Source organism: Mirounga leonina, unplaced genomic scaffold, assembly GCF_011800145.1.
Source record: "Mirounga leonina isolate KUSES-001 unplaced genomic scaffold, KU_Mleo_1.0 Mir_104, whole genome shotgun sequence".
Taxonomy (NCBI): domain Eukaryota; kingdom Metazoa; phylum Chordata; class Mammalia; order Carnivora; family Phocidae; genus Mirounga; species Mirounga leonina.
Genome location: NW_023270231.1, coordinates 3173478 through 3187061, shown reverse-complemented (window position 1 = coordinate 3187061; position 13584 = coordinate 3173478). Strand labels below are relative to the sequence as shown.

General features: G+C 41.3%; 1 protein-coding gene across 6 annotated transcripts in view; it reads left to right on the top strand.

Annotated features, from left to right (window-relative positions):
• Nucleotides 1-13584, top strand: part of TIMD4 (T cell immunoglobulin and mucin domain containing 4) — a 61588-nt gene that overhangs the window by 21885 nt on the left and 26119 nt on the right. For 5 of the 6 annotated variants that reach the window (XR_004680726.1, XM_035013039.1, XM_035013025.1 and 2 more), the window contains exons 1-4: nt 2979-3138; nt 7970-8308; nt 10716-10937; nt 12522-12605. Coding sequence is in view for 5 of the 6 variants with exons in the window: in XM_035013039.1 (XP_034868930.1) it covers nt 2994-3138; nt 7970-8308; nt 10716-10937; nt 12522-12605 (790 nt within the window). In the remaining variant the exon portion in view is untranslated. Of the gene's footprint in view, nt 1-2978; nt 3139-7969; nt 8309-10715; nt 10938-12521; nt 12606-13584 lie in introns of those variants that run through there. The other variant, XM_035013057.1, reaches the window with a different exon arrangement.

Sequence of the window (13584 nt, the reverse complement as noted above, 5' to 3'; positions counted from 1 at the left end):
ATCTATCTATCTATCTATCTATCTATCTATCTATCTATCTATCTATCATCTATCTATCTATCTATCTATCTATCTGTCATCTATCATCTATCTATCATCTATCTATTATCTATCATCAATCTATTTATTCAGCACTTTCATACTTTCTAGTATAAGATGCTCCAGATTCATTTGAAGTATTTGTTGCCCTAGTCCTAGAATCAGCCATTTCCCCAAAGAGCCCTGGTTCCTTCTATTGGAGAGTGGTATTTAGAAACTAATATCTGGGTGCTAGGAGTGCTCAATATGTGCATTTTTTAAAAGTAAAATTATTCTAAAAGGCATAACTGAAAAAATAGTCAATTCCTTTCCTATTCTTTCCCATAAAATGTAAACTCTTCTGAGTTTTTTTTTCTGTTTTTTTTTTTTTTTCCTTCCATATTACAAATAATGTGCTTATACTGGTATTGTTTGATTGATCACTCTCATCACCATCTATTGACCTCCTCTAAGGGTGAGTAAGGTTTGGTTTTCTTGCACTCCTCCTCCACTTCCTCTCTGCCCATCTTCCCAATGTATTCATATCACAGTTTTTGTTAAACTAGTAGCCAGAGTTTACATTATCATGACTGTATAACTATCTTTCACATTGAGCAGATGTACTATAATTACATATTCTTTCTTGTATAATATTTTATCTTTCATCATTGTAATAATTGTCTCATTTTCCTTTTCTTAATTTTCCAAGTGTTTATCAAAATTCATCCCAATGATTCAACCATTTTCTGTCAAAGACCTATTGAATCTATTTTCAAAATGCCCAAATGCATGAGACTATCTACCAGTTACATTTACCACTGCCACCCCAAACCTTATCCCTTTGCCCTTCTGCTCCAACCTGGTTTGCTTGTTGTGGTAACTAGTCTGCAAAGATGCTTCCCCTTCACCTCCAATGAACTTCCTGATATTCACACCCTTGTATTGTTCCCTCTACTTGAATCTGGGATGGCCTTATAACTTACTTTTTGACCAACAGAATGCAGTAGAAATGATACTGAATCACATGTAGGTTTAGGTCATAACCTTTGCAGGTTCTTCCTGAGCCTGTTGGAACACTCATTTTTGAGAAAGTCAAATACTATGTAAGAAATTCATTTACTTTGAGACAGCTGTACTGTAAGGAAGCCCAAGATGCCTTGAGGAAAGGCCATGTGGAGAGAAACGTTGCCTGTCCAGCTCCTAGGGCTTCTAGTCATCCTATCAATTTGCTATACATGTGAGTAGAAAAAGTCATCTTGGATGTTGTCATCTTTTTCATACTGAAAACTTTCCCCACATGTCTCAGACCCTTGGTTGTCTATTTGTATTTAAAGTGACACACTAAAAACTAATTAGGAGTGCTGCATATAAGATTGAGGCTTATGCACTGGTAACTTTATTGAAGGACAATTGTGTTGATATTGTTGGGGGATACCTAAATATCAATATCTGTAAGTTTTTATTAGGGCCATTCAGTTTATCCAGAGATTAAACCCCCCAGTTCCCTAGGAAGAGGATTCCACAATTCAATGTGTATTCAATGGGAAGGTTTTCTCCGAGTCCCTCTATTTTCATCCCTTCCCCTTGTTTTTCTGGCTTCTCTGAGTCCAGAGTCTTATCCGATATTTGTATTTTCACCAATACTTTTACCATGAGCAATGTTGAATGTCTGAGGCTCATTTAGTGGGTTACAATCAAATGAGGATTTTTTAAAAATCTAGAGCATTTGTGAATCCTTAAATTCATTCTCTGGGCTGGGTGGGATCTGGCCAGCCACTGGTATGGGTGGTCTCATGTCTGTATTACCCTAAGGATCACAGGTCAAAGGAGGGTGTAGTGATTAGGGGCATGGACTTTGGGATCAGGGAGACTTGGGCTTGAGTCCTGTTTTCACACCTTCTTAGCTGTCAGTGTCATTTATGTAGCTCCCTTAAGCCTCAGTCTCCTCATGTGTTAAATGGGAAAAAATATTATCTATTTCTTATGGTTGTGAGAATTAAATAATATATCTTTATCATGTAGCAGAGCGCCTGGTATATAACTAAGGATTCAATAACCAGTGATGATGATCTAAGTCTAATTAATTAATTAATTAATTTCTAAGTAGGCTCCAGGCCCAGTATGGAGCCCAGAATGGGGCTTGAACTCATAACCCTGAGATCAAGACCTGAACTGAGAGCAAGAGTTGGTTGCCTAACCGACTGAATCATCCAGGTGCCCCTAAGTCTATTTTAGAAAACACATCTGGTTGATTTGGTTCCTTCCCTAACTGGTTCTGTGGTCTTGGATAGATCATTGTATCTACAGAGTCAAGCCTTGTAATCTGGTTCATGAATTATCTTTTATGCTCTTCTCTATCAAGTGGCTTCACTTAAAAAGTGGTAGAATTGGGTCCTGAACTTGGGTTTCTTTAATACCTGAGCCCATCCTGTAATGGCCACAGTATGCTTCTTCTATTGAATTCTTCTTTCCTTGTCTAGTAAACTCTAATGGTGATTTTGGCTTATGTGATGGTTGATTGCAGTCCTGCTTTTCTTTTTCCATGGGGTAAAGCAACCAAAGATCTGAGTGATGGAGAACCAGGTGAATCAGATAAATGGAGCAGAGGCAAATTCTAGGCTAACTTTCCTTTGGCCCCTATGAGGATTCTATGTGTAAACAGCTGCCAGTGAGGAGAGTTCATTGCATTTTATTCTGAGCTGCACAGTAGCCAGGAGGACTGTAGCTCGAGCACAGCTCCCACATGCACATACACACAAGCACATGCATGGATGCTAACACACAAGTAGGAAATCCCTTGATATGCATGGACAAAGGAATACAGATGCAACTGCACTATCCATGCACATATTTGTACATAGGCTAGTGGCCAGGAGAAAAGTGCTCAGCACATTTTATCATACATCCCAGATTGAGGGAGACCATTCAGGAGGGGGAAAGGGAAGATTATGAGGCAGAAAGAGAAATGAAACTAAATGGTCCTGCCCTGTCAGCATTCACTGGAGTATAAGAAATGGGCTTTGGACAGACAGACAGACTCCTGGGGCCTGCCAACCATCAAAATGTCCAAAGGGCCTCTTATTCTCTGGCTGCTGATTGAGCTTGGGCGGCTTTCTCTGAGTAAGTGTTCTGAATCCTTCCATGCAGGAGTCCCTGGATAGCTTGGCATCCTGTGATGGATTCCCATGGCTGATCGGGCCTCAGTAGAGCAGAAGCCTGCTTCATTCCTCCTTCCTTCCAGGCTTCCTTCTTTGTAGGGTCTCTCCCCTTCCTTGTTATTTTATCCTGTGACTGGTTTTGGAGTTTTAGGGTGGGATAATTTGTGTTCATATCAGAAATGACCATTTAAGAAAAAACACAAAATAAGGGGTCAGATGAAATGGGGAAAAGAAGTTTCATCTGCAGGTGTTATTAGCATAGTCGGAGCCTGGGGAATTTGTTCTACAAGTGCTTTTATTATAATTCTTATTTTTCCTCTTGATTTTCAGGAGTTATAGTTTGCTTTTTGTTTGTTTTATTTTGCTGGGGATGAGGCTTCAAGGTGAGGTTTCTTTTCTGCGCATTGTTTCCAGGTTTTGGACGATGCAGATGTACACACTCAATTTGGGCCAGCTTAGACTTCTGCATCCTGGCAGCATAGGGCAAAATGCTCTACACTGAGCTGCAGTTGTGTCTCGGTCACTAACCATTAACATTAGGAACCTGTTGAAATTGCTCTGGCTCTTCTATGTATGAAATGAGGGATTTGGTAAGACCAGTTTGAACAATCCATGATTCTAGAACTAGATAGTATCTAATGTCCTTAGCACTTTTAAAAGTTCATAGTTATTTGCACATGATCTTTCCAATATGCTGCGTGAGAAAACACCCACATTCCAAGGAAAACAAATGTGTTCTCTTTACCCTTCAAAACTTTATCATGCTGATTTTTTTCTGCCTTTCTTTACTCTGAAACTATATGCATTCTCAGGTCTCCACCCAAGTGAGGCTTTTCCTGAGCACCCAGAGCCTTTGGAGTGGTTTAGGTGTTTCTGCTCTGAGTTCCTATCTCCTATGGAGTCATTTATCAGAGAACTTATCTCCCTGTAGTAAGTGATCATTTAATTGCCTTTCTTCCCAGACTCTGTAGGAGTTCACAGAATGAAGGTGTCCCTGTTACTTTCTTTATCTGTGTCTTCACTGGTCCTTATCTTGTCCTGAGTACGTTGAGGTGTGGAGGTTTTATTATGCTGAAGGTTGCTGGAGTCTAGGTCCACATTCCCTGCTACTGGCTGGACACTGATTGTGTGGCCTTCTCTAATCCTACTTGAAGGAAGCTGCACCTGGGAGAATGGTCTGTTGGTGCTGTTCATTTGTGCCTTTTCTAAAATGACCAATTTAGAAGAGAGCTACTGCTCAGAATTACCAAGGATCAATCACGGCTGGAGATGCTCTTAAAAGATGTGGAATAAGGGGCGCCTGGGTGGCTCAGTTGGTTAAGCAACTGCCTTCAGCCCAGGGTCATGGGATCTAGCCCTGTGTCAGGGGGAGCCTACTTGTCCCTCTCCCTCTGCCCCTCCTCCCCCTGCTTGTGTGCGTGCTCTCTCTCTCTTTCAAATAAATAATAAATAAAATCTTAAAAAAAAAAAAAAGATGTGGAATGAAACCCTTTATTCTGTAAATGGTGAAACTGAAACCCAAGTTGGTAAAGGACCTTTCTTGAGGTCACTAACTGGAGAAGGAAACCAGCGGGCACCAGAACCTTCGTTGCACCTACCATCCTGGGTAATTTCCAAAGAGGGGAATTGACTTGATGCCAATGATTCCTGTACTCCATGATATTTTTATAACAGTAAGGAACAGCTTCTCATCCTATTTCTCAATTCTGAAATGCTTGGTTTCTTGTACCAGTACTTCATTAATTTCATGTGGTATTTGATACTTCATTTCATGTGAACCTCAGAACTATTTCTGAAGCAAGTATTATATATCCCCTTTGTCTTTTGATGATAATGAGGGCAGGATTATTGTGGCTTTCCTCCAAGAACACAAAAGCAGTAACTGGCAGAATGAGGTTTACAACATAAGCCTAATGAGTGTTTTTCTGCTGCACCAAATTGCCTGCTTCCTTTTTTTAATATTAATTTTTAATTAGATCAGTGATACAGAAACACTCTTGGTGAAAAAATAATAGCCGTTATAAAGCTAAAATCCCTTTGACTACTACTTCCAGCCCCGGTTCCTTTTCTCTGATCATGGAAGTGACTGGTACAATGAGTTAGGTGTATATCCCACCAGACACTTTTCTATGCATTTACCTTCATTCGTTTGTGCCCACAAAAAAAAAAAAAAAAAAAAGAAAAAAGCAAACTGTTTTATTTATGTTAACAGATGCTTTTATGTTTATGTATTGTTATAAATTTGCCCTTTTCATACATTAATAAGGCTTGGAGTTTTCATGTCAACTGATATAGATTGCTCTACTTTTACTAACCTTGGAATGGTTACAGGGAATGAATGATTCATTCATGATTCCTTGGAATGCGTGTGCCATAGTTTTGCCATTCCCCATGCATACATTGTTCATTTCATTCACATATACATGAAAGCTGCAGCAAACATTTACAAATAGGTTTCCTTTGCAAGTGTGTTTTTCTAGGGTGCATAACAAAACACAAAATTGCTAAGACTTAGCTAGGATACACGCATGTTCAGTATTAATGGAAACTGCCAGATTGTCCCACAGTGTGGCTCTACCAATTAACCTCCTATTTTATTCCAGTATACTCCAGTAGTCTATGCCATTTCCTAAGTCCCTGTCTGGCCAACCTTAATATCACTGGCATTCTAAAATTTTGCCTGTCTTCCAGGTGAAATTTATCGGCTGCTCACATTTCCTCATCTATGCCTGTCTTGTCTGCTGTCAATTTTTCTATCTGGTCTTTTTTTTTTAAAGATTTTATTTATTTATTTGACAGAAACACAGCGAGAAAGGGAACACAAGCGGGGGGAGTGTGAGTGGGAGAAGTAGGCTTCCCGCCCATTAGGGAGCCCGATGAGGGGCTTGATCCCAGGACCCTGGGATTATGATCTGAGCCAAGGCAGACGCTTAACGACTGAGCCACCCGGGTGCCCCTATGTGGTCTTTTCCTCCTGAGTAGTAGGATGCCTCCTTCTATACTATGATACTGGAAAAATAAACTGTCCAATTTCCAGCAGAAATAGTTCCTACACATATTTGTTATTAATTTTCCAAATATAGGACAAGCTCATATTGTAGGAGTTACTAGTTTTAGGAGCATATGTTCTGTGTTGCTAATATAGGTGAAGGTGATGACAATGAATTTCTTATTTATTTTTCCTTGTTTCATGGTGGGCAAAAGAGACTTCCAGAGCATTTACGATCATTGAAACATTTCTACTACGACAAAATGAAGTAACTGTGATTTCAGGGAAGGCTCCAGGCTGGTCTGAATTTGGTGACTCTTAGGGTTTGTGCTCACCTTCTTCTAGAGAGGGTATGTGGACATTCCTGACACCTGAGTCAGAGAGGAACCTGGTACTGCTGGCCATGTCTTATACAACTGAGCCAAATGGGTCCACAAAATTAGTGAATGGAGAGTCTCACAGGAAGTTACATTGGAGAAAACAATAAGCAGGATCTATGTACCCCAGTGGGAGCAGGATGGAGTCCTGATGATCTGGAGCTTCAGCCTGTCTTCAATAGCATTTTTTGGGGGTGGGGAATTAAAACAATTGCTGATACTCTGTTAAACCAGTGGGCTTGATATTTGCAGCAGTGAAAATGTTTCACAGATTCTCAGAGATGGAAGTTATCTTAGAAGAGCTTGTCTAGTGGTCCTCAAACACTGTGAGTAGCAAACGACATCAGAATGACTTGGAGAATTTGGTTATGCATATTTCTTCCATGGGTCTTGGCCTCAGAGATTCTGGTTCAGGGTTGGACAATAAGATTTCCATTTTTAACAAGCTCCCAGGTCATTCTGATGAGCAGCCAAAGCTGGCAAAGATGACTACTTCATTTTAGAAATAGTGATACCTCCCATCTCACACAGCTAATTTGGTAAGACTAAACTTCCAGCATTTCTGTATGTCACAGCTGCCATTCTATCTAATTCCTGTGGTCCCTTCCAGTTCTAACACTAAAAATGTTTTCATACTTCACCTAACTTCATATTCTCTAACAATGAATAAATGGTCCAGAGCAACTAATTTCTGTATCCAGTACTGAAAGAAGAGAAGGAAAATAGAATGTAGTTCAAAAGCCTATGTTACTGCCATAGCATTCTCTGGGTTGGAGGGTGGAGGGAGTCCCATTTGAGGCATTTGGGTCTGTAGTACATGCTCACTGCTTATTGAGATACAGTGGGTAGGGTGCTGGTTTTGGATCTGCTCATATTAGTTAGTGGAATTGGATTAAAGAGTTGGCCTTTTCATTGGAGAATTTTTTTGTTTATTGAATGGTACTCAAGATCAATGTTTTTGTTTATTGAATGGTATTTTTATTTTATTTTTTAAAAAGATTTTATTTATTTATTTGATAGAGAGAGAGAGCACAAGCAGGGAGGAGGGGCAGAGGGGAGAGGGAGAAGCAGGCTCCCTGCTGAGCAGAGAGCCTGATGTGGGCTGGGATCATGACCTGACCGAAGGCAGATGCTTAACTGACTGAGCCACCCAGGTGCCCCAAGATCAGAGTTTTTAAATCAACCAAAACGTCTTGTTGTGGAGACGAGTTCAGACACTCATGTGGGTCAACTGTCTCCAGTTAGGGGACAAAAGGGTGTGGAGTTAGGGACTCAGCAGCAGCCAAGGGCACATCAGAATTAGGCTAAAAAGATATACACTATAACTCTTTTCATCATCCTGGAAGCATTGTTCTACACAAACACTGTGTAGCATATTTGAGAGATTTTAGAACCACACAGTCTATTTTTCTCATCTTTCCTCACAGCTTCACCTGTACCAGAGACCGTGAGAGCGTATTTGGGTCAGACGGTGACTTTGCCCTGTAAGTACTCATCCTGGGCTCACAGCAGGAACAGCATGTGCTGGGGCAAGGGTGAGTGTCCCAAATCCAAATGCAGCCAGGAGCTTCTCCACACCGATGGGATGAGGGTACTGTCCAGGAAGTCACCAAAATATGATCTTCAGGGCAGTATCTGGAGAGGCAATGTCTCCTTGACCATCTTCAACACCAGTGAAGATGACAGCAGTATGTACTGCTGCCGCGTAGAGGTCCCTGGCTGGTTCAATGATGTGAAGAAGAACATTCGCCTGCAATTGAGGAGAGGTGCGTGCACGAAGGGGCTTGTGTCTGTGGAAGGAGGGATCCAACAGTTAATGGGGAATGGATTCAGTGGGTGGTGTTGGGGAGGCTGTAGGTGCTTAAGCATGAGTGGGCAGATTAAATCTAAGCTGTGTCTCTATGGCTAGAGGAGCCACAGGATGGAGCAAATGCCCATGGGGGCCAAGAAGACCTTAGAAATGAATGAGTGGAGGGTACATGGAGAAAACAAGCAGGGAATTGCAGGGTCAATGTGCAGAGGGCATCTGATTCTTATCTAGGAGATTGCCACTTTGCAGAAATTTATGTACAGTGCTTTCGGATCTCCCAATTTTTATGGGCATGACATTGATTTTTGCATGTTGGCAAAGATTAAAAAAAGAACTACCATGTAAACGAAATAAAATGTGTCCATGGGTCAGCTTCAGTCCATCAGCCAATAGTTTGTGACTTCCAGCAGAGGGGAAAGGGCGTGAGATTTGGAGACAGTCATAACAGTTTTTAGGTGGCCTTTCCTTCTGTTACTATTAGTTGCTTTTGATGAAATTGGAATAGGGTGCAACTCTTAAAGATTTGAGCTGCATCGAAGGCAGCCTATGGTTGAATTATGCTAACAGTAATCAGCTTTCCTGCTTGTTTGGAATGGAGCCTCTCAGAGTAAGCTCTGTGTTCAACCTGCATCAAAGATGGAAGATTCTTGTGCTTTGTTCCTCACTGGGTAGGCATCTTGGGAGGCAAGGTCATATGCTTATAGCCACATACTTAACAAGATTCTCAGGTGACTCCAATGCACTCTAAACTTTGAGAATTAATTAATTAATTAATTAATTAATTATTTATATTTATTTATTTATTTAATTGACAGAGAGAGAGAGACAGCGAGAGAGGGAACACAAGTGGGAGAGGGAGAAGCAGGCTTCCCGCCAAGCAGGGAGCCCGATGCGGGGCTTGATCCCAGGACCCCGGGATCATGATCTGAGCTGAAGGCAGTCACTTAACCAACTGAGCCACCCAGGCACCCTATAAACTTTGAGAATAATTTATATGGATGCTTCTCATTAGAGAACTTTCATACACATTAGTGTATTTTTCTCAAAACGGGGCTTGGTGATAAAGAGGTATTTTTCTGATTTATTGAAGTTTTATTGAAGTTAAATGATGCTAATCCAAGCTTTCTCTTTTCAAGCCTGTATAACCAGCTATTATTTTATAAAATACTTGTTGAAATCAATATCTATGGGTCATTTCTAAGCTCACTGGAATCTGTTAGAGTTAATTGAAATTTGTCATATTTAAGAGAGGGTAGCACATATAGAATAACAGTGGCTGATGAACCCAAATTCAAATGTTAGGGGTGAGTGGTGTTGGCATAAACTTATCTTTAATATCTGAAAGAGACTATATTCTCACCCCATGTTGCATACTTTGGGCACACTTTTTTTAGATTTTAATTTTATTTTATTGTGGAAAAAACGTCTAAGATGAGTTCTAAGTCAGCAAATTTTCAAGTGTATAATATATTATTGTTAACTACAGGTACGATGTTGTACAGCAGAGCTCTAGAGCTTCTTCATCTTGCTTGACTGAAATTTTATGTTTGGGCTCACTTTTGATGCAATTGTTCATTTGCTCATTGATGCAATGTTTTTGGAAACCTATTATGTGCCCGACACTGGGGTAGGTATTAGATCTGTAGCAGAGAACAAAGTAAATACCAGATTTCCCCTCATGGAGCTTACAGTTTCATGGGAGAAACAGGTGTTAAACCATAATCATCAGATAAAATGTGCAGTTATGAAATGCAATAAATGCTGTGAAGGTAAAGTATGAAAACCAAGGTAAAGTGCAAAACCAAGAAACCTAATTGCGATTGCCGAATATGGGTGACCTCCTTGCAGCAGTGTCCTTTTAGCTGCAACAAGAGGGCTCAGTAGGAGTCAGCCTAATGAAGGGAGAGGCTAGGAAGCAACAGGTATGAAGTCCCTCCAGTGTAAGGTCACTGTTCAGAGAGATGAAGAAAGGTCAGAGGGCTGGGGAAAAGCAAGAAGAGTGGAGTGGAGAAATGAGATTGTAAAGAAAGAGCCAGATCAGATAGAGTTTTGTGGGCCAAGGTTGGGGATTGGGTCCTTTATCTCAAGGGCATGGAGGACCAGTAAAAAGTTTTAAGCAGGGTACTGACATAATTATTTGTCATTTAAAAAGATTATTGTAACCAATGTGTGAAGAACAGATCAGAAAGGCCAAGAGTAGAGGTAAGAAACCCAACTTCCATGGGCATTACAGTGGTCCAGGTCAGTGGACCAGGTGAGGGCAGCAGAAATGGAGAGAAATGGACAGATCCCACATATATTTGTATGCTTTCCCTTTTCCTCCGTCTCTGCTTGGTACCAGACGTATCTTCCATTGGTTACAGCCCCAGCAACCAGGCACTCAACAACGCGTCTCCCAACTACCACCACTGCTCTGATGACAACACCTGAGCTCACAACCAGAACACGACTTCAGACAAGAACCACCACTGCCCTCACAACAGTGGCAGTGACATACCCTCCAGCAACATCAACCTTTCTTTTTGAAGTCACCACAGTGCTTCCAACCACTGAGCTTTCCATGGAAGGGCCCATCCTCACTGCAGGTACCTGGTACATTTGGCCATTCTTTCCCTTCTGCCGGTCAGATGTATCTTGGGTCCCTTGAAACAGGGTTCTTTTTACTGAGTGGGGCAGTCCAGAGACTTGCTCTTGGGTCTCAGTGTGTGTGTGTGTGTGTGTGTGTGTGTGTGTGTGTGTATACTGATTTGCTAACACTGTCATAACAAATGCCACAGACTGGGGGACTTAAACAACAGAAATCTATTTTCTCACAGTTCTGGACACGAGAAGTCTGAGATAAAAGTGTCAGTAGGGTTGATTTCTTCTGGGGACTGTTTCCTTGGCTTAAGATGGTCACCTTCTCCCTGTGTTTTCACAGAGGTTTTCCCTCTGTGAATGGGTGTGACCTAAACTTATCTTCTTATAAGGACACCACTCATAACGAATTAGGGCCCATCCATATAACCTCATTTTATCTTAATTACCTCTTTCTCCAAATATGGCCACATTCTCAGGTATTGGGGGTTAGGATTTCAACATATGAATTTTGGGGAATATAATTCAGCTTATAACATGTGTTTGTGTGTGGGGGTGTCAGTGAGGATGTGGTTTCACAAACCTGTTCCTTTGTTTTATCATTTCTTTTTTCCCCTATTTTTTCCTTTTTTTTTTTGGTTCTCCAGTTGACTTTCCAGGAATCTTTTTTTTTTTTTTAAGATTTTATTTATTTATTTGAGAGAATGAGAGAGAGAGAGAGCTTGAGAGGGGGAGGGTCAGAGTGAGAAGCAGACTCCCCGCTGAGCAGGGAGCCCGATGCGGGACTCGATCCCGGGACTCCAGGATCATGACCTGAGCCGAAGGCAGTCGCTTAACCAACTGAGCCACCCAGGCGCCCCGACCTTCCAGGAATCTTAGAGATATTTATTGAAGAACCAGGAAATGTCACCCGGGGTCAGAATCCAGTTTCAGTCTGCCAGGGGTCTCTGCCTGGGCATTGAGGAAAGGCCTCTAGATGTCTTAAAATATTCCTTGATGATGAACTAGTTCTACCCTTATTTCTTCCTTCCTTTTTTTTTTTCCCTCCCTCCCTCCCTCCCTTCCATTGTGTTCCTTTTTTTCTCCCCTTTCCCTCCCCCCAATCCTTTTTGATCCTGCATCTTGGAACCTCACTGAGTTACTAGCTCCATTACTTACGGGGCTTACCAAAGCTCCCACCATGTTTCAACCTCTGATTCTGATGTAAGAATATTGGAAAACCATTAAGAGATAGCGTGAAGGCTTTCTTAGGTGTCTCAGCTGCCTCAGTAAGGCCTTGATAGTTTAAATAGCCTGACAATATTGAATTGGCTAATTCTTTTATATTCTGAGTAGTCACCTAAAGTCCATGAACCATAAACCAGTCAATTTTTGTATGTATTTTTTATTCTTTTGGCCTTTAAAATAATCATCCTAAAATATAACATTTGTAGTTTACTCCCCTTGATCCTAAAAATTACATGCAATCCTTGAAGAAAACCTGAAATATATAAAAAAGCACAAAGACAACTATAAAAATAGCCCTGAATCCCACAACTCAGCACAAACACTTATTTTTTGCTCCCTATTATTGAACTTTTTTTCTCTTCCAGAGTCAGAAACTTTCTTTCTCTCCATTGGCCCTGAGAGAAGCACTGAGGTGACTTCTGGAAACACTGCCTTACTTACATCCAAAGGTATGTGGACACTTGGCTTTCTTTTTCTTTTCCTCATTTCCTACATTGAGGACAGTAAAGTGTTGTTGAATTAGATGATTAGAGATAACTTTTGGTTCCTGTGTGCCATGAGCCCCACCTAGGACAAATTGGACAGCATTTGTGGCTCATTCATTCTTGTGGCTTTGAGAGAGAAAGGGAGGTAGGGAGAGAGAGATTGGGACTGACCTTGATTTGTTTGAGCAATTCTTCCTGGTAGCACATCTCTGGAATATTTGCCTTTCTATTCTAGGCGAGCTAGTGCTTAGGTGTCTCGGCCTAATTCCAAGCACAATGATCTTTGTAGATCCCCTTGAGGGATGTTCTCACTTGACTCTAGCTTTCTGTAGTAGAGGGAGAATTCTTTCATTCATGTGACCTTTCATCTATCCCTCAAGCCTTCTTTACGTATTTACTAGGGCCCAAGGGCAGAGAATACCCTAAAAATAAGGCATGATTCTCATCCATGGGGGTGCTAGAGAGAACTGCCCAGCCTTGGTTCCCTGTTCTACTCCTTTTTGCCAGGGGTCTCTGGCCTTGGTTTATTCCCAGGTGAGTTGGAGTGTTGTATAACTGATGGCTGAAGGTGAGTGCCTGGCATGTTAGTAAGTGCTCAAGTGGTAGATATTACTTAATGGGGCTTATAATCAAGTAGAAGAAAGCAGACATCTGTGGAGTAAAAAAAAAATCAATCAGTTCTTGTGTTAGTACAACATAGGGGACTAGTATGGGTGGGGGGGTCATGTGTGTGCTCTGGTGTCAGACTGCCTGGGTGTAAGTCCTGCTTCTTATCTGTTGTGTGACTCTGGGAAAGTTATTTTCTCTCTTGGGCCTTGGCTTCCACATTGGTAAAATGGGACTAATAATAACACCTCCTGTGTCTCTTTCTGAGGATTAAATGAGAGGATGCGTGTATATCACTTGGAACACTGTCCAGCATGTACTAAATGCTCAGTAAAAT